The sequence below is a fragment of the Pleurodeles waltl genome, chromosome 5 (assembly GCF_031143425.1).
Source record: "Pleurodeles waltl isolate 20211129_DDA chromosome 5, aPleWal1.hap1.20221129, whole genome shotgun sequence".
NCBI lineage: Eukaryota > Metazoa > Chordata > Amphibia > Caudata > Salamandridae > Pleurodeles > Pleurodeles waltl.
The window spans coordinates 101906846-101932186 of NC_090444.1; the positions used below are offsets into that span (position 1 = coordinate 101906846).

Below are 25341 nucleotides of genomic sequence, written 5' to 3' on the forward strand. Positions count from 1 at the left end.
TGTGAATCAACGACAATGCTGCAGCAGAGAGTTATGTTACATTACTCCTCATTCATTATATAAGCATGAAGTTCTGCTATGTCCACCTAGCTCCTGAATACTTGTCCCCCGAAGAAAAGCTTGAGGACTATCGGAAAAACGAGTTTGTGGATTGTTTTGTCAAAACGTCTCGGAGCAGAGCTGTCAAGGGACAGGAGCTGCACCAGGCACCCCAGGCAAACAGAAAAAGATACTTAACTATAGCCTGGAGTATAGTAGGGAAAAGAACGCACAGTAGAGATGTCCATGCACATCCTTTCAATGCAGTACAGTGGTGCATGGGAGGGGATGCATATTTGTGCATAGGTGTGCACCGTAGAGACTTTGATTCTTGTTGGAACAGAAGAGTCCTCTTCATGGTAATGGACTTGCACCCCTGCGCTGAGTGCCCCACTGAGCTGATGTCTGGATCTCTAATGCTGATTTTTGTTGTCCTAATCAAACACAGATCATGTGTGTGCGCCATGACATAGGCCTGCCTCACAGTTTGCGGTCTTTTTGGACTGGGAGGGGCAGCCAAAGCGCTCCCCTCATAGTTGTGGAAGTTGACTACTTTGTCCAGGAGCTAAGCAGCACAAGCATAGCAGCATACTGTGTAGTGATCATCAGGAGTGAATAGGCTCCTATAGGCTCACTCGCCTTTTAAAGGTTCCTCTGCTTTCTGCTTGACTCACCTTTGGTCTGCATCAGGTTGGTGTGAAGTGCTGTGCAGATGTCCGCTGTGTGTATGTGTGCCCAGGGAGGGTGCTACACATGGATAATGCAGTACTGAGCAGTGCATGCATGTTACATGTCAAAGTTGGAAGTGCATGTGCCTGTGAGTGATACTGTACTTGAAGGACGTAGTGCTGTTCAGGATAAGTGCATGTGCTGGTTGTATGTGTACCTATAAGTGGTACAATACATAAAGGATACAGTGCGTGCATGTTAGATATACACGCTGAATGTATGTGTGCCTGTGAGTGGTAGTATAATTTAAGTAACTCGCCAGGCCAACACACAAGAATCTGTATTTGAAGTCATGTTGAAGAAAATTGCTTATTCTGTTATTTAGAGTACTTAAGAATTAGTTACTCACTAAACATGTAATATTCATATTTGTTTCTTTTGAAGTCTAACATTTTGAGGCTTGTTTAAATCAAATTCAAGCACAACAGTACTTAAAGGATTGAGTGCTGGGCAGTGTGTGCAAGTTAAATGTATAAGCTGGATGTATGTGTGTCTGTGTGTGGTACATGGAGAACACAGTACTGTGCAGTGAGTGTATTCTGTATACAGGTACAGGGCGTATGTTTGCCTGTGGACAGTAACATACATGGATGGTCCTGGGTTCCATTTTGTGAGACCCAAGCCTCCATGGTGAAACATGGAGTGTAGGTAGAGCGATCCCCCAGATATACTTATGGATTGCTGAATTCCTGTAAACTGGGTGGGACACACACTGAGGACCAGGTCTCTCTTGTTGTCTTCAAAGGGTGCTCTTTGACTCAGTGACAGGCCCCAAGAAAGGGGCCTGGGCACATCCCAGGAAGAGGATGGGGTTGATAAGTGACTCATAAAGAGGGCTGGGAGCCCTGGGCTACCTTTTTGATCCTTATCACTATGGCTGACATCCAGGTGTGAACTCTAGTCACTTCCAGCGTCTCTGTTTTGGGACCATCAGATTTGACAACTTCCCTGCTATGACAGACTGCCTTTCAAGAAGAAGGGAGATCAGAGAAGTAGTCAAGAAGCAAACCCCAACATAAAACTTCAAATACTCAAACCATAAAGCACATTTGGTGTCTGAAAATGGACTTTAAGAAGAGGACTTTGAGAGCCCAAATAGTGTAATCTGCCAAGCAGCCGGACGGACTGTGTGGAGGGGGGAAACTCTTTATGCCTGTGAGTAGGACTAGAGCCAAGGCTTTCTAGTCTCCCTGCTGGGTGAGGGGACTTCAACCAAGAAATTCAAGACCACCAGCCCTGGAGCACCAGCACCTGCCTGCTCGCCAAGACCAGTGTGTCAAGTGAGGAAGAGGAGAGGGCTGGATGGAGCGCTCTCTGGTGGGGAACCCTGCTGAGTGGACTCTGCTGCACCGATCGAGTTGTTGCCCATGGGCAGGACTGAGTCGGCAACCCCATCAGGAGCGGGCTTCTGTGAAGAGTGCCATGGAAAAGACTGCTGTATGGTAAGGGATCAAGTCTTGAGTGATAATGCTGTGGTCTCCCTGTATGCCAGGAGGAGCCTCCTTGGTAAAGACATTCATGCAGGAAGGGCCAAAGCCTTGTGTGGCAGCTATGCTGCAACCTTGTATGCCCGGAGGGCTGCCAGAAATCCTTGTGCCGTGTTGATTAGGCTGGAGTTCGTAGACTGCAAGCTGTGATGACCTGCAAGTCACCCAGAGCAATGAGGACTGTGACTGGTCCGGCACAGATGGAACAAATGAGGATGGTGTGAGAGCATCATCACCCAAGTTTGGGATCAAGGACTAGAGTGTCAGAATCACCTATGCGCCTCCTCCCATCAGCAGCCTGGAGATGCTTATCCTGCAGGAGGAGTGCAGGAAACCTCACATCGCTGACGGAGCACGATTGTGACGATGAAAGAGCTGCATGTCCCGAGTGCGGCAGCTTAGTCCGCATGCAGCCGACTCACCTGATCGGGCCTTAGCTTCTGTGAATGTCTGCTGATGGGGCACACTGCAGGACCCTGTACATTTTACCCCTATCGGAACAGGTAAGACTTTTTTGTGGCCTATCTGCCCAGGGGAAATTGCTTCTGAGCGCTCTGTAGCGCTAAGGCACTTTTGACTTGAATTTAAGAGTCAGACTGGACTCTTGAGGCACTGACTACTAGGAGGGCATTCCCTGGATGTTGCCAACAGTGAATGGGGAATAACTACTATCACTAACGCGAGGAGGAAGTGGGACATTGAATTGCTATTGAAACACTACAGCCCCAACCTCAAGGGGAATTGTGGTATTGTTTGTGAATGTCATATCTTTTTCCGTTTTGTGGGTTGGTAGCAGGAGAAATAAAATAATCCTTTTTTTCATAAAAGTGAGTATTTGGCTGGACCTTGATTTATTGCTGATGTGAGCATTTTGAGTTGTAAGCCTGTGTTCACTAATCTGTATTTCCCTCTCTCCCAAGGGAGCCTTGGGCTGCTTGATCATGTTTACCACTGAAGTAGAATATGGGCTGAGAGTCAAGTGCAAAAGGGGTATTTGGTCCAGTTTCTCAGAATCCATAGTAGGCCGGGCCCCGGGACATAAGGACTAAAAGGCCTAAAGCCCAACAGTTATGCCCAGTAGCCCCTTGGTACCCCGTGGTCCTCTGAAAGGGGTTCTGCCAGTCCTAATCTCACCTTTTGCATGTAAACAAAAATTATATGGTTGTGGCTCAGAATTTTTTTCTCCCTGTGTCTGAAGTTGTAAATATAAGTGCATTAATGTGTAATAAAATGGGTAATTGTGCGAATATACTTTTTGTACAAGTTTTATTTTATGTCACCATTACGCTTGCCATCACATCCTTGTTTCTGTAATCTGGGTTTAAATGGACCCCTGTTTCTCCACCTTCACACGTCACAGCCCTGTGTACATAACTTTATACTTCTGCTGAAGTGCGCTTTTCCAATGTAAAGCACACCACTACTCTGAGGATCAAAGTTTGTGTTCCATCAAGTACCTAAAATCAACCTTTTAAAATGTGGTTCTGGAATAATGTTATGAGATATGATGTATGTGGGAGGAGTTCAAGAGTAGTTGATTCAGAAAGGGCGGCAATTGCATGATCCATTCCTCCACAAGTGAGATGAAAAAGAATACCTCTACATCAGATATAATCACATGAGTATGACAGAAATACGAGGTAAAACACACATCAAGGCTACATAGTGTATTTTTTGTGGGCCCATTTGCGTGCATGTGGCTGAAATGTGAATATTTGTATTATATATGATGCCAAGACGTAAGGTTACTGTATAGATCATAGAATTGTAGATTTTGATTTTGAATTTTATGAACAATTATCTTGCAGAGTCTTGAAGAGGACGACAATCCTGAGACGCTGGCGTTTGTGGACCTTCTGTCTAACCATGTGAGACTTCATAAGAAGATGATCAGATATCAAAAAGGTTCACAAAAGGCCAATTGCCCAAAAGAAACGAAACCAGCAACAGTAGGCCCAGTACTAAAAGCTGAAGACACGCCTATGCAACCTAATGTAGACAAGAAACAGGAGCGTGAAGCTGATACCAAGCCATTTACCAGCCTTCCTGCTCCAGTTCCCATGAGCACATCTAGCATCCCATCAATTACCTCAGTATCACCACTGATCACAAGTATGTGCCGAAAAATTGTGTTACATTAGATTATTAGTCCATCTTAATGCTGTTGTCTGCGAGTAGAGCACCAACATATATTGTGTTGAAGAATATAGAAGCAGAATATACAAGGAAATGTAAAGAACTATGTTTAATCAATGTGTTTTTCTGCACTGTATGGCTGTGAAAACCATGCTGCTAAGAGTCACTCAGTTAGGCATGGTTTTACCAATGCACAAGAAGACAGGATTACTTTATTGTGAACACAAAAGTAAAACAGCCAGCAAGCTTGCTGAGGGCATCTGGATCTGCCTGTCTAGTTAGGCACTTAATAAACCAGCCATCATTGCCACACATGTAACTTCATCCAAAGCCATCCATCTGCAGACAGTACTAAACACTGAGAGCAGAAGAGTGGCTGCCCCGGGAATGTTTGAAATGATTGCTTATACGTTCCACCTCTTACACAGACAGCTGTCATGGGGTCATGCCTCGCAGTCCCAAACCAGTGCTATAAACCAGCTGAATAAAATGGTCTGGTGCACCATGCAAGTTCCTCTGTCCAAACAGAAGGCAGGAAAACAACAGCGATTGGACAACGGTGCTCATTGATCCCCTCCCAGCCGTGTCCTGGCTCCAGGGTATCTGACTGCACAAGTATAGGTACATCCAGGGGGTAGCAAAGAAGCATGTTTTTGACCCCAGTTCAGCCTTTATGTAGATGATGTTGGGGATGGTGGACATGTGGTGATGATTTGGTGGCTGGGTTGAGGATAGATTGAGGAATTATGGAGCCACTGATTTCTTTATGGGTGACACTGAATGTTCATCATGATCATGTTCTGAAGTACTTTATTATGCAAAGAAAACAGGTGCAGGTAGGGAGGAGGAGAATTCAAGCCTCTAAAAGATGAAGATTACAACCTTTATTTTTAACATACTTCCTATCACACACTCTCTAGCTCCAGCTCTTTGGTTTTACCTGCTTTGAAGATACTGAACTTGAAGTAGAGTCATTAAGGAAGAGGAGGGACAAATGGGGGGGAGAGAATGTGTGTGTGTGTGTTAGAGAAATAATGGTACTCGCTTCTCCCTACCATGGTGTGACCTCCCAAGCAATTGGTGGGTATCCCTGGCATGAAGGTGGGACTCTCTGTACCTGATGGCATTTGGTATTTGCCCCAATGGTATATGAAACCAGCCCTGGTATTTAGCAGACAGTTCGCCTTCTAGTGACCAGCATGGTGAAGCCTTGCATCTAAGGTCTCCTCCTGGCTTTGGGTGACTATTAGTGGTACAATGTTGGCATTGCTGGCATCTGGTAGTACTCCAAGCAAGCAAGCAGTGTGTTTTAATGGAATTTGATTGCCACCCATGGCATATGATGAGCACATGGAAATGTGAGTCAACGTTTGGGTGCATGTGGCACAATCTGATCATATGATGATGGTGCCTAGCCTATGAGGCTGTACTTAGGTTGTGAGGTAGCATTTGTCTGTGTGGAGGTGGTAGTAAATGACCATACATTTTGACTTTGAGAAGTCCATATTTGGGCAACTATTACATGATGTTTTAGGGCACAACAATTGTATTGTAGGAACATTTTGAGTAAATAATAGTGACAAAATTAGTGTGTTTGCTAAAGACAAAAAACTATTATTAAGGGTTGAAAACTATGGATTGGCAGATGGAATACTCCATCACAAATGAAGTGGGCATCCTCTCATTCTTATTACAAATGCCATAGGCTTAATGCACTTGTAATATGATGGGCAGGATATCTGCTATGTTTGTGACGGAGTATACCATCCATCAATCTCTAAAAAAGACCCTAAATATCTTTTGATTTGATTTATATTTTATAGAGCACACAAATGCCCCATCTGGACTGACATTTAAGGTAATTAGGCAGTCCATTCCAGAGTTGACAGGTGGAGTGAACAAATCTTTTTCCACCTCAAGCGACTTTCTTGATTTTTGGGACAATGACTGTTTTGTAAACTGAGGATCGCAACAGTCTATCAGGAGTGTACCAAACAAATTTCCTTTTTAGGTACTCAGATCTGGAGCCATGGAGTGCTTTATGTGCCAGACAGAGAGCTTTAAAGACCACTCTTTTTAAAAAAAATTTAACTGGAAGTCAATGAAGCTTCAAAAATGCACCCAACACAGATTTGAGCTTCGGTATTTTCTTAAGAAGATGACCGGCTGCATTCTGCAGAGTCTGAAACTTGTTTAGAGAGCATTGTTTTATACCCAGAAAAAAGGACTTTGCATTAATCCAATCTGGATAGCACCAATGCAAAAACAATCAATTTCTGCAAATCAAAAGGAATGAAAGGCCAAACCTTCCTCAAAGTTCTCAACAATAAGAAACAGGACGAGGTAAATTTGTTAATGTGATCCGTGACTGACAGATCATAATAGAAAATGACCCTTAAATTCCTAACTTTGGATAATGGCAAAGTGGAAGGACCCAGAGTCCGGGGCCAATTATCTCACGCTAACCAGCAAATGCAAACTCCCCCCAAACCCATTATTTGATGTCCAGTAACAATCACAGATTTGAAAAGTTAAAATGCTTTTTAAAATAAGTAATTTAGAGCAGCAGTCTTGATAAATGCAGCGCTGTTACGCTGACATCCAGAATAAATAGCCTCCTCCTGCACAAAGACTAGACCATCAACAGCACAAAAATGCCGGCCAGAATTATCTCACACTAGCCGGCGAGTGCAAATTGTCCTCAAACTTAAAATTTGATGCCCAGTAACAAAAACAGGCCATGTGCAAATAAGCAATTCAGAGCATCAGCCTCAGTAAATGTGAAAATTTGAAAATGGAAATTACAGTTAAGGGAAATTGTGCTTGTTTGCAAAAAATTCAAAGCTGGATTGTGACAGCAAAAAGAGTGCAGCTCTTCAGCAAAAGGTAAGGTGATATTTGTGGAAAAATATAATTATGCCTGGAAAAGGTCATAATTAACGTGTGTGGCCATTAACGCATGCCTTACAAAAGGCAGACACATACCCATGTAGTATGGAATGTAAACAGGATCAGAGGGTGGTCTTGGCAGAGTATCAGAGCAGTAATCAGGAAAGAGTATTTTTGTTTGGGTGTATTCAAAATAGATTTTCCACACTTACCTGCCCATCCAACCTACACATGAAGGACCCCGGGCGAAGCAGTGCAGAGTTGACCATCATCCCTGCTTCTTTGTAGGAAAAGATAACTTTCATTGGTGCATCATTTTGAGATCAAAAATGTCTCTGAAGGAGTGATATTAATTGACTTTATTTGTTCTATAGAGTGTGAAGACAAGGTGGTAGAAGAGCGCTTTATTATTAACAATTAGACAGCAATGCCCTTAACCGGTGGTGTTTGAGAAGGGAGAAATTTAATAAAAATGTACCAATGTCCCAAATCTATCTAAAAGCATAAGTAATGGTTAAAGATGATCAAGCCTATTTACAAACTGCATTGTATGGTACATTTATTAGTACTGCAGTAGTTCTAATAACGTACTACAAAAAGCTATTCGCAATGCTACATGCGGAGGTCTACCATCACCCGCTCCTATTTTTTTATATGTGAAGCTCTCCTCATGTGTAAGAATACTTTCTAGTAGTATATGCGAGAGAGATGAGATTATTGAGAATAATTACAACTAAAGGGAAGGGATTAAGGGGTAAGTAAGAAGGGGTTTAAGGAGGGATGAGAAGGGGTCTGGGAAAGGACATGCACTCATGTAAAGAATAAGCCCATTCCTATTCACAAACTTCACTTCTATAGCTACTGCAGCCACAAAGCACCTAAAACATTAGTAAATGTGCTCTAGTTCAGAGCTGGAGTTAGCCCAGCACCCCACATGCCCAACAACTGGAACTGCAACACCCTCCTATAGAACATAATGAGGGCAACGACTTACAGGGAGTGCAGAATTATTAGGCAAATGAGTATTTTGACCACATCATCCTCTTTATGCATGTTGTCTTACTCCAAGCTGTATAGGCTCGAAAGCCTACTACCAATTAAGCATATTAGGTGATGTGCATCTCTGTAATGAGAAGGGGTGTGGTCTAATGACATCAACACCCTATATCAGGTGTGCATAATTATTAGGCAACTTCCTTTCCTTTGGCAAAATGGGTCAAAAGAAGGACTTGACAGGCTCAGAAAAGTCAAAAATAGTGAGATATCTTGCAGAGGGATGCAGCACTCTTAAAATTGCAAAGCTTCTGAAGCGTGATCATCGAACAATCAAGCGTTTCATTCAAAATAGTCAACAGGGTCGCAAGAAGCGTGTGGAAAAACCAAGGCGCAAAATAACTGCCCATGAACTGAGAAAAGTCAAGCGTGCAGCTGCCACGATGCCACTTGCCACCAGTTTGGCCATATTTCAGAGCTGCAACATCACTGGAGTGGCCAAAAGCACAAGGTGTGCAATACTCAGAGACATGGCCAAGGTAAGAAAGGCTGAAAGACGACCACCACTGAACAAGACACACAAGCTGAAACGTCAAGACTGGGCCAAGAAATATCTCAAGACTGATTTTTCTAAGGTTTTATGGACTGATGAAATGAGAGTGAGTCTTGATGGGCCAGATGGATGGGCCCGTGGCTGGATTGGTAAAGGGCAGAGAGCTCCAGTCCGACTCAGACGCCAGCAAGGTGGAGGTGGAGTACTGGTTTGGGCTGGTATCATCAAAGATGAGCTTGTGGGGCCTTTTCGGGTTGAGGATGGAGTCAAGCTCAACTCCCAGTCCTACTGCCAGTTCCTGGAAGACACCTTCTTCAAGCAGTGGTACAGGAAGAAGTCTGCATCCTTCAAGAAAAACATGGTTTTCATGCAGGACAATGCTCCATCACACGCGTCCAAGTACTCCACAGCGTGGCTGGCAAGAAAGGGTATAAAAGAAGGAAATCTAATGACATGGCCTCCTTGTTCACCTGATCTGAACCCCATTGAGAACCTGTGGTCCATCATCAAATGTGAGATTTACAAGGAGGGAAAACAGTACACCTCTCTGAACAGTGTCTGGGAGGCTGTGGTTGCTGCTGCACGCAATGTTGATGGTGAACAGATCAAAACACTGACAGAATCCATGGATGGCAGACTTTTGAGTGTCCTTGCAAAGAAAGGTGGCTATATTGGTCACTGATTTGTTTCTGTTTTGTTTTTGAATGTCAGAAATGTATATTTGTGAATGTTGAGATGTTATATTGGTTTCACTGGTAATAATAAATAATTGAAATGGGTATATATATTTTTTTGTTAAGTTGCCTAATAATTATGCACAGTAATAGTCACCTGCACACACAGATATCCCCCTAACATAGCTAAAACTAAAAACAAACTAAAAACTGCTTCCAAAAATATTCAGCTTTGATATTAATGAGTTTTTTGGGTTCATTGAGAACATGGTTGTTGTTCAATAATAAAATTAATCCTCAAAAATACAACTTGCCTAATAATTCTGCACTCCCTGTACAATAAAAGGCCATAGGAATTGTGTTAAATTAAATTAACTTATTTTAACTTTTTTTAAAAAATATAAATACATTTAACCTAATGTTAAAACTTGTATATACCCAAGACATGATTTATTATAAAATATGGTAATAACCTTTTTATAATTGCAAATGAATGTAACTTTAATTTAAAAACTTAAAAAATACTTTCTAAATAATTATATGCATAACGTTTAATAATTTTACCTCATAATAAATACATATAAATTTTATATTGTAGGTGGGATTTTTTATTTAAATTAAAAAAAACACAATATATTTAAAATACTTAAATGTGTAATTCAAACTTATGCTAATGCTGTAACATTTTTTAACTTTGTTCTAAATCAATATTTTTAAGTCATTCATATCATTATTTATCTTAAAAGTATTTTTACAGTTTTTGTTTTAAGGTTAATGCACTTTTTTAACTTTTACCTATATTTTACCATAGGGAGATCTCTGCCCTGGTGGTGATTTCAGCTCCCCTATGAAAATTTGCAAGCAGTAACTTAACAGTTAAAATTTGTCTCCAGCCTCTGGTTTCAGGGGATGAGGACATGTGAAGCCTATACCTTGTAGTAAATTTACACTTGTAAAGGTTGAATAGACTAAAATAGTAAATTACAAAAGAGTAAATGTATGCGTGTAGATCCACTCGTGGAAGATTACCTTTGGGAATACCCCAAGATAGCACAGGCTTCAATGCACAGAATTGGTAAATAATAATATTCTCTTTCTTTTAACTATTGCAGTTTATATCGTGCCATAAGATGGTTTAGGTGTTCTCAAGGTTGCTTTATGCCAACTATGAAACTGTTTATGGAAAGCTGTTAATGGCAGATTTTTATTTATGCCTGAACTTCATCTTACAAAGATGAGGACCACTGAAAAATGGCACTTTTGATACTAATGTGCCTCTTTTCTTTTTCCCATGTGCTTGTCAAGTCTTTCCTATACAGGTTCTTGTGGTCGGACAGGCCTTTGGTTCAGATCAGCAGTTTTTAAATCAGGTTGAAAAGCACCTGGAGCAATCTGAGGTTTTTTTGCAGAAGGAGCCTTTTACACCATCATCAGATGGACTGCTGCTGCTCTTTTGTCCTGTTGTGTCGCGTGCAGGAACGGATATCAGCAATGCACTGGAGAAAAGCCCTGGTAAGTGTAAATTTCAGGAATATTTGTAGCTTCATTTGATGTAACCTGTTTCATGCACAAACATTTCCTGTTTTTGATACATATCAATAATATTTTGAATGAGTTCAGTTTTCTTAGTACATATAGATTATTCCAAGGTTGTCCAGCGTTTATTGGAAGAGGGTCATCCACAGTTATTATATATGTGTTCAATGGCATGTGTAGCTGCAGATACACATGCTACGCATATCGATTCAGACATCTAGTGTTGGGCTCGGAGTGTTACAAGTTGTTTTTCTTCGGCGAAGGCTTTTAGAGTCAATGGATCAAGTGACTCCTCCTCTTCGGTTCCATTGCCACTGGTCATCTACTCCATTGTTAGATTGTTTTCTTTCCACCATCGGTTTCGGACATGTTTTCTCTCGCTCCGAGATTTCAATTCCGAAAACTTAAAAAAAACCTTCCTTTTCGTCGGTATTGTATCAATTGCGTTATTCATCTTCCATCAAAACAGCAGTACCGTCGGAAACCAACTTTGTTCGCCCTTCGGGGCGCGCGACCCAACTCGGGCCTATTCGAGTTGCCCGCGTGGAGAGCCTCATGGATTGGACTGCATTCCAATTCTGCCCTCGGTGTCACGCTAAGTATCCATACACAGACCAACATCTGGTTTACAACCTCTGCCTTTCTCCAGACCATCGGGAGGAAAACTGCAAGGCCTGTTGATTGTTCTGATCGAAAAAGACTCTGAGGGACCGAAGTGCAGGAAGGCTGGAAATGGCGTCCAAGAACGGAAAACATTTCGACATTACAGAAGAGGAACAAATGCAGAAAGAAGTCTCTATCCGAGACACAGAGTCGGAGCAGAAATCCGAGGAAGACAGACCCATCATAGCCGGCCAGCATGTGAGTACGTCTGTCCCTGCACCCCCACATAAGAAACAACAGAAGGCCTTGGGTACGCCACTGCCGGAAGGCCATGGCTCGGCCAGAAAAAAGACTGTCTGTGACCGACCCTCGGGTTCTGCACCGAAAAAGGCCACGCCTCCGACGACGACTATTAAAGGCTCCATTTCAGACTCCAGTAGACGACAACAATTTTCTGAGTCGAAAATTAGAAAAACTGTTTCGGAGCCGAGACCCTCCTCATCATTTTCGATCCCGAAAAACATCACACTTCGGAAACTAAAAAGGCAGGTTATACATAGGAACAAGGACTTTCCAAAAGACTGCGACCTCTGAGGAAGAGACAGAGATCGAACCAATCCTTCAAATTATGGATGAGAGACAGTCTAGGACACACATCCATAAAGAAACAGGGAGAATCATCACAGCACCTCCTTCAAAAACAAAGAGAAAGCTGGCATTTCAGGAGGAATTGGACACTGCACAGCCCCCAGCTAAAGTGTCAAAACAAAAAGAGAAGCCAGCACCTCCTCAGTCTTCTCCTCCTCATTCTCCACACCTACCTACCTCTCCTCAAATACGTCCTACACCAATGCATTCTCCAACACATTCTTTTGACTCGCAACAAGACACTGTTGATCCATGGGACCTTTACGACCCTGATCCCATCCCAAGCAACAACCCAGACACCTACCCCTCTAAACCATCTCCACCTGAAGATACTACAGTATATAATCAGGTGATAGCCAGGGCTGCAGCCTATCATGGGGCTACAATGCACACACAACCACTAGAGGAAGACTTTTTGTTTAATACATTATCCTCAACCCATTCTAGATACCAGTGCCTCCCAATGCTACCAGGCATGGTAAAGCACGCAGACCAAATTTTTGATGAGCCTGTGAAAGCAAGAATAATAACGCCTAGAATAGAGAAAAAGTATAAACCTGCACCTTCTGACCCTGATTACATAACCCATCAGGTGCCACCTGATTCAGTAGTGGTTAGTGCTGCAAGAAAAAGAGCGAATAGTCAGTCCTCAAGAGATACACCCCCCTCCTGATAAGGAAAGCAGAAAATGTGATGCTGCAGGAAAGAGAGTTACGTCCCAAGCAGCACACCAATGGAAGATAGCTAATTCCCAGGCACTCCTAGCGTGGTACGATAGAGCCCATTGGGATGAGATGCAGGATATCATACAGCATCTCCCAAAAGAGCACCAGAAGAGGGCGCAACAGGTAGTAGAGGAAGGGCAAACTATTAGTAACAACTAACTAGGATCTGGCCTTGATGCAGCTGATACCGCTGCAAGGAGTGTAAACACAGCAGCCACTATTCGCAGACATGCATGGCTGCGCTCCTCTGGTTTTAAACCAGAAATACAACAGGCTGTGTTAAACATGCCCTTTGATAAGAAACATCTTTTTGGGCCAGAGGTAGACACAACAATAGAAAAACTACGAAAAGACTCAGACGCAGCCAAGGCAATGGGTGCACTCTATTCTGCACCATATAGAGGGTCATTCCGTAAGCCTCAGTTTCGAGGAGGTTCCAGACCACAACCTTCAGAGGCATCAACTTCCCAAACAAAACCAACTTTCCAAACCCAGTACCAGCGAGGTGGGTTTAGAGGCACATATAGAGAACAATACTGTAGAAATAGAGGTACATTCCAAACCTCTAAACAGCCTGCAAGACAGCCAAAACAGTGACTTCCCTCACTCTCTTCCACTCCACGAGTCTTCTGTGGGGGGAAGACTACAGCAGTTCCACATACATTGGCAAAATATCACCACAGACAACTGGGTGCTATCAATTATCCGCAATGGTTATTGCCTAGAATTGATAAACACTCCTCCACATATTCCACCAAGATATCACAAGTTAACCCCAGAACATACAATTCTGTTACAAAAAGAGGTTAAATCTCTACTACTCACACAAGCAATAGAGTTAGTTCCACATTCTCAGCTAGGAACAGGAGTTTATTCACTATACTTTCTAATTCCCCCAAAAGATGGCACCCTCAGGCCAATACTAGACCTCAGGCCCCTCAATGTTTACATCCTATCAGAACATTTTCACATGGTAACTCTGCAAGATGTTATCCCACTGCTACAAAAACAAACTTTTATGACAGCCTTGGACCTCAAGGATGTATATTTCCACAACCCATCCATCCAGCTCACAGAAAATACCTCAGGTTTGTCATTCAAAGAAAGCACTACCAGTTCAAAGTGGGTATTCACCAAGTGCTTCAACGATTGGCTAATAAAATCAAGCAGTCATACACAATGCCAAAATCATACACGTTATGTAATAGAAACCCTGCACACCCTAGGTTTTTCTGTGAACTATCAAAAGTCACACATTCAACTAGCAAAAGGGCGGTTGTTTCAAGACACATCCCCTATCCAAAGGCAATGCTCTATGGATCAGTTGGTCAGGGATATTTGCTTCCGCTTTTCCCCCTCTCCTTCCATTTCTGGTCAACAAGTTGCGTCAAACTTCACTCAACATGATACATACAGCACCAACATGGACACATCAGCCATGGTACACAACACTACTAGATCTATCTGTAGTACTGCAATCCAACCTCCCATGCAGACCGGATCTGTTAACACAAAACAAAGGTCAAATCAGACATTCAAACCCCAATGCTCTCAATCTAGCGATTTGGCTCCTGAAGTAATAGAATTTGGATATTTAAAACTCCCATCAGAATGTATGGAAGTTGTTAAACAAGCAAGAAAACCCACTACTAGACAGTGCTATGCAAACAAATGGAAAGGATTTGTCTATTACTGTCAATCTAAAAATATAGATCCTCTTACAGCATCAATGCAAGATATGGTATGCTATTTACTTCATTTGCAAAAAATCTAATTCAGCATTTTCCTCATTAAAATTGCCGCGAACAGATGCACACTGGGTAAGTGACATTTTCCCTATATATATATATATATATATATATATATATATATATATGTATTTCAGCTCCTCTTGCACTGTTATTAAAGAATTTTAAAATCAGGAAGAGTGTCATAATATAGTGCTATGAGCATTTTTATGTGACTTAATACAATACAACATCCATGTCAAACCGCATCGCGCATCCTCAAATTTGCCCCAGTTCAACCATCATGTATACTACAGGGTGCCCATAGGCCCCTTGGACTTCCAGTGGAACAGGAGCGCAAAAATCACAGCAATGGGAGACGAGAAGAAGAACCTAAAATCCATGACGATTGTTTGTCTGTGAACAAGAGAACCAGTGGCAGGGTCAGGATGCCAGGTATCGGGTCCCCACCCCATTCTGTGCCACTGGGTGCCTCAGGGCCTTCTTCAGTGTATGTCGAAGCCTGCAGGGGAACCTGTTCCCCTGGTCTGTACTCAGTGGTGTATCCCGGCTGCTATGTGAGCCTGACCCCTCTAATGAAGGGTCATTATCTTGCTCCGTCTTTGGTCTAGTCTGTGTATATAGGATAGGACCCATACTGAACACCAATGCAACTCCGAGCTGATTAACCGCTGTCCCGGTTAGATTATGCCTCTCTAATGTGTCTTCATGTTTGCGGGGGCCGAATCGGTAGCTACGGAGGAGGGCAACCGCCCAGCCATCAGGAGACTTCCCATCTGCATCCTGTGAGAGGAAGGCGGGCTAAGGCACCATCGTGCCCTGCATCCTCCCCCCCCCCCCCTTCCCCTGCAAGGCAGGAGAGGGCACCACCAGGTGGAGTGGTTTTACTGATCATAAAACCATTAGTCCTGTAATATGGTGGGCAAAGGGCCCAGATAAATCCCAGATTCGTAGCTACCTTGCCAAGAATCGATTACCTCCAGTTGATCAAGGGCGTAGGATCAATAGGATCAAGTACTCTAAATTCACTCTTATGGATTTTTTCTGTAATGTAAGTACTACCTCCAATAAGGATGTGTATGTGTGTCTTTCAGAGACTTCGTCCAACTTGGAAATGTTGGATGCCTTCATAGTAATATGTAGTGTGGTCATCCATGGTTTAACTTCTCAGGGTTAATATAGGTTTGACCCCAGTGTAGACGGTTTGACAAGGACTGTTCAAGGGCTCAAAGGGTTCTCAGTAGTGAACTAAAAAAGTCCCCAAGGGATAGATACGCTGTGAGGGTCTGTCGACAGAGGTGTAAATCTGTGTGTAACACAAAGAGAAAAAAGAGAGGAGGCTTGGAAACAACTTCAGTAGCTTCAGTCCCCAACAAGGGGCTGTAGGTATGGTGTCTTCGGGAAAAAGGGACACAGCATTCCACCCCCTTTACTTCTTGGTCCCTAAAAAAGATGGAAGTTTGAGACCCACCATACATTTTCATTTAATAATGTTGGTTATTTGGTAGGACAAGTTCAGAATGCTGTTCCTGAGCTAAATCTTACTGGCCCTGACTGTGGGATTCTGATCTGGGACCTTGGACCTCCAGTCAACTACTTCCATCTTTCAGTTCTCCAATCCTACATGTGTAGCCTCAGGTTCACTGTGGAATCCCAGCTCTAAAAGTTCACTGTCTTGCTGTTAAGGTTGATGACCTGGCTTGTGTTTTCACAAACGTGTTGGTGGTGTCACTGCACTGGTCAGGTGTCAATGTATTACCATACTTGGATGACTGGCTAATGAAAACAGAGTCTCCACCACTGTTCCGGGAACACTTTCAGTGCATAATGACTCTCTTCCATGACCTGTCCCTGGTATTTGGCAGAGCTAAGGATGACAAAACTAGTTTGCAAGAAAGCAGAGCGGCTCTGGCTAGATAACTATGAACCATTGCTGAGAAGGCAATTAAAGTATACGTTAAAATAATATAAAAAGAAACCTATAGCTGCTAATGCTACTTAATTTGCCAATAAAATTTTAATAGAGCAAAAGTCTTCTAAATAAGTGTTCTCTTTCTTATGACCATTAAAAGATCACTTAACTGGATGTTCCCTCTAGGAAGTATTACACACATTCTGTGACAATCTCTTATGGTTCTTTGAGGACAAAATTAGAACCATTTGCCTGGCCATCTATCTGGAAACAGATGTCTTGGATGAGGATAAAGTCTATCCTTTAAAAATCTCTGAAGATAATGGACAGCAGTTGGTGCGTTCAGGGTTCCTCATTGACACTTGTTCCTCTCAGATCATTCGGAAGGGGCCTAGCAAGATCTTTCATAGAATTCTGGCTCTTTGTAATAGGTATGTGGAGCTAGCAGTTGTGGCAAAAAGCTGGCATTTTTAATTCCTCTGAAAAGGGCTATTGTGGATCCTAAGGTGATGGAAAATTTGCTGCTTACCTTCCATCTGCCCCTACCAATAAAAGGTCTAGAGAAAATAGTGACTTTTGAGCTCACATAATTTTTCGAACTTTTGATGAAGTGCAATCTGGGTTCCGTCCAGGCCAGAGTTTCAAGACAACTTTGGTCTCTGTGCTAAATGACCTTAGGCAGCTGGCAGACCAGGACAATGCTTCTCCGCTTGTGCAAATGGATCCTTTGCTGCTTTCAACACCAGCTTCCCTTCCATGGCCGACTTGCAGCAGCTATGGGAGGGCGATGTGGTACATTCTGCTTTGAATGGCTGAAATCCTCTTTTTCAGAGAGATCCCAAGCCATTCGACTGGGAGATTTTCAGTCCAGTTTTAGGTCTTTTGGTCAGGGATTCCTCAGTGGGCCTCCTTAAGACCCATTTTGTTTAACCTCTGTTTTCAACCGCTAGTCAGTTTAATTTGTACTTTTGGTTGAAAATTAGCCTGCTTTGTGGATGACACACAGTTGCTGAACTCTGTGGACCAAAGGCATATGGGGACTAAGGTAAAATTGTAATAGGTGCATGGTGGGAGTGACCAGGTGGATGTTCAGGAGCTCTTTAACCCCTTCACTGCTAGGCATTTCCCCCTGTGCATCAAAACACATTTGTTTTTAGGCTATTTGGGGTAGTTCACGTTTAGGCTCCCATAACTTTTTGTCCACATAACCTGCAAATTTGGCGTGGATAGCTTTTTTTTTCAAAACATTGTGGATTCCTCTGTAGGAAACTCCCTCTTTATTGGGGGAGGTGGAGGCATTGCCATGCCAATGCTGGGCAGCCCCCACCTAAAGAAATAACAAAACAAAAGTAGTTCCTAGTGTCTAGTGGGCTTGCTGCCTCTCCTCCTGAGGGGGAGAAAGACTCTTTACATTTTTCAGCAGAGAGTGGGGCTGCCCATGCTAGGCAGCCCCCACCTGTAAGGAAATAAAAAAAGAAAGAAATCCTGTTGTCTAGCGTGCTTTAAACCCCAAGGGTCAGATGATGTAATTGCCCCCGTCTACTCCCCGGAGGGGAGGAAAGACTTTTCTTTTTTGGGGGTGGGAGGCCATTGCCAAGCCCATGCTGCCTCCACCCCTAAAAAAAAGTATAATCTCTGGTGTCTAGTGGGTTTCTTCCACCCCTGGGGGCAGATCAGCCTAAAAATAGGGGCAGAAAGCTACAATAATGCCCCCATAATTGGGAGCGTCCCTTGCCCAAGGGCCCGCTCCCCAACATATATAGTTTGTAAAATCCCTATGTCGCGTAGGCTCTCATTATTCTAAAGAGACTACTGGATTTGAGCGGCAGAATCGCCTGCAGTGTGGGAGACTGAGTCTTAACCCACTACAGGTGACACCTGTCGCCCTAATCTGGGTTTTGCTATGGCTAACTAGCAGTGCCTCATCTCTACCCAAGAGCAGGGATGATTGGGCAGCCGAGCGCATAACACAATTGACTTCTCAAGGAAATCGTGGTGACTCAGGTCTCATCCATTTCTCTCAGTTACATTAGTCTCACATACACAATGACAAACAGGCAGTATACGTTTCAATAAGGTTTTAATGAAGCAACTGCATCTTAGATAACAAAGCATGTACTGCAATAACCAGGATAATACAGCATGACAGAATTAGAACTGTGACAAGGAGAGTGAAGCATGTAAATAACGCTACCATATTGTCACTGGAGTCAATCGACTAATTCCTACCTAGGCTATAATAGGGCACAGCATGTTATGCTCTATTTCTGCCCTTCAGGTTCCCCTGCGAAGATATCATCCCCCATACCTGAGCAAAGGCCTGAAGTCTGCATAAGCAGCTGTACCGAAGCGTCCAGCAATCAGCATACAGTCGTGGTCCTCTGGCTGGAATCTCCCACTAACATGTAAGGGACAGGGAAGTGTTTATATAATAAAACAGCTGATGTTCTGAGAAAATGTCCCTATGTAAGGATGTGTGTTTTTCTATGAATACCAGAGACAAAAGTTTGACCACGTTCACCAGCAACCTATCTTACTGCAGCCTTGAAAGAAGCACAGAGTGAACAAGTATGTCTTGTTTGAGAACATAGTGCTGGCCTAAGCAAAAACAGCTCGATAGAAAGAAATAAAACAAGGCTGCAAAAAGTGGCTATTGTTAGAATAATAAACAAAGCTGAATAAAATATATCTATGTTAAAGTGCACAACGGCAGGCCTAGTATGCTAAAATAAGGTGCATGAAGCTATGACTAAAATGGCTACACAACACCAAGTGTCTAGTAGTATTCCCCACCTACCCCTTCCCCCGGGGCAGAATGGCAGAAGAATAAAGCCAGATATGTTTGTTGTGGCCAATTATAGGAAGCAGCCCTTGCCCAAGGGGTCACTCCCACTGCAAAAATAAATCCCTGGTGAATAGTGGATGAATCGCTGCTTGGGGATCCACTTGGGAAGTGTACCATTGGAAAGAGGGGACTCTTCCCCTTCCTACGATGCTTCTCCCATTTGTTTTGGTGCTGAGATAGCCTCACGAGCACCAAAGCAGTGAAAGCAACAAAAGCAGTGAAAGTGAAATTAGCGGATGGCTCACTTCACTTTCAATGTAACATCAGCCCTTGTTGTGCGTGATCATCATTACATTGAACAATAAAAATAATCCTTGGGCGCCTTGGCAAGCTGTTCCCTAACTCCTGAGGCAGAAAAATAAAATACTAAATTCTTCTGTAAACAGCAGAGGGATTTTAGTAGTCATGTGATGAGGACAGAACGGTTCTGTCCTCAGCAAACAATCGCCGGTAATCATGGCTGAACAGTTCTGTCATGAGTACCGAAGGGGTTAAACTTAAACTCTAAGACAACAGAGTTACTGGTGATTGCAAGAACTAAAATATTCCTACGTTCCTTCCATCTTGCTTTTGGCAGGTATAGATGGGTTCTTCCCTACCTCATTTTCTGTAGTCTGAGACATGGGAGTTCAAATAGACCAAGAGTTAGCCCTTTCTAAGCATTACAAGTAAGGTCTCTTCAGCCGGCACCAACCTCATGAGAGTGTTACAAAAGATCATGGCTTTTCTTCCAGCACAGGCCAGATCTTTCATTGTTAGGGTCACACTCCTAAGTCAGTTTGACTATCGCAATGCTCTATTATTGGGATCACCTGTTACTTTAATATGAAGCCTACAGCTGATCCACAGTAACACAGCCTTGGACCTCCCTATAAATTTTCCGCAGCCTCTGAAGCCCTTGGAGCCTTGCACTGGCTTCCTACAGGCAGGCAATGGAATTTAAAGCTTGTGTCTGGTCTCCAAGGCCTTTCACTGCTCCGGCCTTCATTATTTGCATGACAAATTCCAATGCTATCCCCCCTCCCCTCCCAGAGCCTGCCTTCAGCAAATGATTGTCTACTGCTGGTCCCATGGTCCCAGATGAAAGTTAGGGAGGGCAAGTATTTTTGGAGATTGTGGCACATTTCTTCTGCTTGAAGCTTAGAATGCATGATAATCTTTTACAATTTCAGAGGGCTTTAAAAACATGGATAGTCTCCCGACAGACAACTAAATCCATATACCTGATTCACTCAAACACATTTGTTCAATAATGTGAGTCAAAAAGTCTATATTCTTTTACATTTCTGACGTCTTGTTGTTCACACTGGGTCTTGCACACTAAGGTCTGGCAGAGACTATAGTTCAGGGCTATTTGGATTCATTTATTTTTCTGATGAGTCATCCTCCCACTCTGTTCATTGTTCTTCAGAGGGATTTGAATCTTGTGTTGACTTTAAAATGGCACCCCTCTTTAAGTTGATGTACAGTTGACTGGTTTGACTTCTCACTTTGAAGACGGTATTGCTGCTGGCAATACCATGGACTCTGAGAGCTGAAGTACTGCAGGCCCTCTGTTTATTTTTAAAAATATTATTTTAAAAGCGCAATAAACACCCATGGGAATGATGCCACTGCTAATTCTAAAGATAAAGCCACTTGAAGCATACAGGGATACATATTGGGAAACTACAAAGCAGGAAAAAACAAGTCTTCAGTAATTTTCTAAATTTAGTAATGTGTGTTTCTTTCCGTAGTTGCAGAGGGATCTTATTCCATAGTTTTGCTGCTGCAGTTGAGATAGCTCTGCATGTGACAGCGACCATGCTAAACTTTGGGATATTTATTTGGAATAACTTTCCAGATCTTGGCATCCTTGGTGGTCAGTGGAAAGAAATTCTGCCCAACATTAGATCAGGATCACGGAGAGATTTATATACAAGGCTTAATGATTTTAACGTTATTCTTTGGGTTACCAGGAGCCAGTCAAGGGTAGTCAAAACAGGTTTTACTGAGTTGTATTCCCATACATTAAATGTCATTCTGGCAGCAGCATTTTGTACCAATTGCAGTTCATTTATCATATTTACAAGTAGTCCCATTTATAGGGCACTACAATAGTCTACTTGCGCCTAGACAAATAGATTCATAATCTGAATCTTCTGCTGGAAGGTGAAGAGACAGATTTATGTGTTTAAGTGCTCGCAGTTGAAAAAAAGCAGAACTTAACTACTGCATTTACTGGTTCTTCCATTGTCAGATATTGATCAAATGTAACACCCATGTGTTTCACAATTTGCACTGTTTCTGGCCTGTGGCCTAGAGAAAGGGGGCCAAAAAGGAAAACTACAGGCTGTAGTTTGAAAAAAAGAAGCCGTCCATTTAGTTTTGGGATATCAAAACCTTGAAAACCTCCGTACGGTTGAATAGGGTTTTATACTGGGGGTCCATCGACTGTAAGGATAATCTGGTTGTCACCTGCATAAATAAATACGGCTAATGCAAAAAATTCATCCACCTTTCACTTTTTCTACTCCGATAAGTTGGTCCTTTGTACATGTTCAAACCTTCTTACCTAAGGTGGTGCCAGTCTTTCACATGGGTCAACACATTAACCTTCCATCCCTCTTGCGTCCTCCTCATCACACCCAGGAGGAGGAGCAGATATATAGATTGAATCCCAGATGTACTATAGTCAATTACATCAATCACACTCAGGAAAGAATAGATGATGATGTGTTTATGGACTTTTCAGGTGACAAGGGCAAGGCAGTGACCAAACACTTGGCCAAGAAAGACCTTGCCATAAAGGAGTTGGCCCACTCCACTAGTGCCATGGCTACTTCAATGGCTTTTCTGAAGTCGTCACAGAGGATGATTTCCTTCAGACAACCAAGTGGTCATACCTACATACTTTTGACAAACATTACTGACTCACATTTCTGGTGTACAGCGACAGTTACTTTGCTAAGAGATGTGCTGCATTAGTTTATTAATGGATCAGCACTATGGCATCCCATCTTCCAGGCGGGTATTGCTTAGGATTCATTCTTAAGATGCGTGCTCTGACAGGACGCTTACCAGCAAAACAGATGCAGGTCTTCTGCTGCCAAAAATAAGAGCAACCGCTTCCTGGAGACATGAAGTAACCCCACAGGAAAATGTGGTAGGCAAGTGCCCTCTAGAAGCTGCTACCGCCTCAGGAGGAAAAGGCCATTGGCATATAAACACTTTGCTCTATGAAGACTTCAAAGGATTGAAAAAAGAAACAGGAATCAGGAATCCAACAGTGTGATTGTTCTGAAGTAAAGAGCCAAGATCAGCAAGTCAATGTAGCGAGGAAACTTGAGAAGGAGCACAGCTTTGATGCAATACACCCACCATCAGACTGAAGCCCTTATGCAGCAAAAGAACAGAAAAAGGAAAAAGCATCACATGACTGGAACCATGATGGATTGGGAAAAAGAAGAAACAAAGGAAAAGACACCCATGAAAGAAAAGTAAAAAAAAAAAGAATGAATGAATTCTCGAATTGGACTTTTAAAGGAGACTGCAAACTCTCGGACAAGTGAGTGCCATTTTGAAGATGGAAGGGTGAGGAGAAGCAACCAGGAGACTAGAAGCATGTGAGAAGGTAGCCCCAAGTGACTTGCAGTTGCAAGTTTCTTGTAGCATCTCAGGAGCCACAGGCCCATACAAGGTACCCCGGGATTCAGACACCAAGAAGCAGGAACCCAAGCATGTTCACTAGCAAGATAACACTTTCAGTGAATGAAGAACTGTAATTTACCTCTGAAAGTCTGGGAATCACCGATATCATGGACCTCATATTCTGGCTCCAAATCCACCATAACAGGAGGAGGAACAGAACAGAACTTCAATGCTAAGGAGAACAGGCAGATAAGGCTCCAGTTGGGAGACATAAAAAGTGGGGTGAATCTTCCAAGAATTGGGAAGGTAGGGCGTGAAGGATTGATTTATTTGGTTATCACAGAGGGATCAAAATATCGAGGATGAAAAAGGACTGGTAAGAACCTGGAACACAACCAAACTTTATCTTCACCCTAATGTTTGGGATTGGTATTCTTAATGTATTGATTCTAGTCTTAATAGACATTTTTGATTGGTTCCTTGTTCAATTACTAGGCTGAAGAGCTCATTGGGATGCACCTGTGCTCTGCGAGTGGTACAGAAACTTGAGAAGACTTTGAGCAGCATTGCCAATACCACCAAATTCAAAGAGTTACTTTCTGTTGAAGAAGGACAAATATCCTGAAATGTGTCTCGAGATACTTGGCACTGGCTGCACCAACAGTGGTGACTACTAAAGACTTTCTACTAAATACAAGTGTTATCTTACAGTGTTATCTTCCACTGCATTTACCACAGTGCATCTGGGCGATTTGTATGCTTGCATTCCAAGCAGTATCCTCCCTCCCCCTTTTCAGTTTGTGAATCTTGTAAATTCCATGCAATCAATTGGCTCTCAGAATAACTCCTTTCTGGAAAGTCAGAGGCAGCGGGCACAAGAGGAGTAGACTGAAATCTTGGATACAGTAAAATAGAGACACTTTAGTAACAGAGTGAACATAGTTGTTATAAGAGAATTCTGCCAAAGGTAAATATTGTTTTTTGAGTGGTATTACAGAAACACCTCAGATACTGTCCAAGACTCTGGTTGTCACTCTCAGTCTGTCCTCTGGGTTGTGGATGGTAACTTTCTTAGCTCCTTTGATTCTTGGGGACAAAGAAGATAGGAGACCCTTTGGGGGAAGTAGACTGGAGAATAAAGTCATTACAAAGATCTTTGTCAAAATATTCCTTTAGCACCTGCTTTTCATGCTGAGAAAGTGACTATGGGCCAGATGTCTGAAGCATTTTTTTCTGGTTGAGCTGTTTGCGACCAGAAAAATGCTTTTTCCTATGTACAAAAGGCAAAATGTGACTCTGTAACTTAACAAATCGCTTTTTGCTTTTGCGATGCGGTATTAGGAATGGACGTGTTGAGGGCGTTCCTTCGTAAAACTGAATAGCACTGGTATATATAAATGTTTTGTAACCGGAATGCAGTTGCAAAACATTCATATTTTGCCGACTCCATAGAGGAGGTGGTGTAACCGATTCTCAGATGGGAAGGATGTCCCAAGGGACCCCTTACCTTTTGTGAATGTGGGTGTAAGCATTTTTAAGAGCAGGCACCGGTCCCACGGACCAATGCCTACTCTTAAAAAATGAAAAGAAAACTTTACATTTTTGTTTTTGTAATGCATTCTGTTTTCCTTTAAAGAAAACAGGCTGAATTTAAAACAAATGCTTTATTTAAAAAGGAATCACAGACATGGTGGTCTGCTGACCCCGGCAGGCCACCATCCCTGTGATTGTGGACATTCCCTTTGGGTTGCAAATTGTGACCTGCCTCATGAATATTAATCAGGCAGGTCCCTTGTGACCTATTTGGTAATCGCTCGCAGTGTCTCAGTCACTGTAGTACATCGCAGTTTGCAATTTCCTAATAGTTAATCGTAAAGATTTGCTATTAGGAAATCACAAACCACATACATCTGCCCCCTATATCCTTCCATAAGGGAATATGGTTCCAGGTATGGTTGAAATGACACCGTCCAAATCTATATGAAGAGGAAGTGATAAAGGGGTTTGCTTCTAAAAAACATCAAGGTTTCTTGATAAACTTGAGGGATGGACAAGGCCCAAGCAACAGTAGAATGAGACTGCCTTCAGTATGTTCTTGCATAGCTGGAGCCCAAAAGATAACATCGGAATAGCAATTGTCTATAAAGAACTGAGAGAAGAGAGACACAACTCTGCTTCCCCAGTTGATCAGTTG

At 42.7% G+C, this 25341-nt stretch overlaps 1 protein-coding gene across 5 annotated transcripts in view; it reads left to right on the plus strand.

Moving 5' to 3' along the window:
• LOC138295415 (DNA ligase 1-like) overlaps positions 1-25341 on the plus strand; it is a 104824-nt gene that overhangs the window by 59587 nt on the left and 19896 nt on the right. For all 5 annotated transcript variants that reach the window (XM_069233700.1, XM_069233704.1, XM_069233699.1 and 2 more), the window contains exons 4-5: positions 4064-4367; positions 10806-11012. In XM_069233700.1, coding sequence (XP_069089801.1) covers positions 4064-4367; positions 10806-11012 — 511 coding nt within the window. The remainder of the gene's footprint in view (positions 1-4063; positions 4368-10805; positions 11013-25341) is intronic.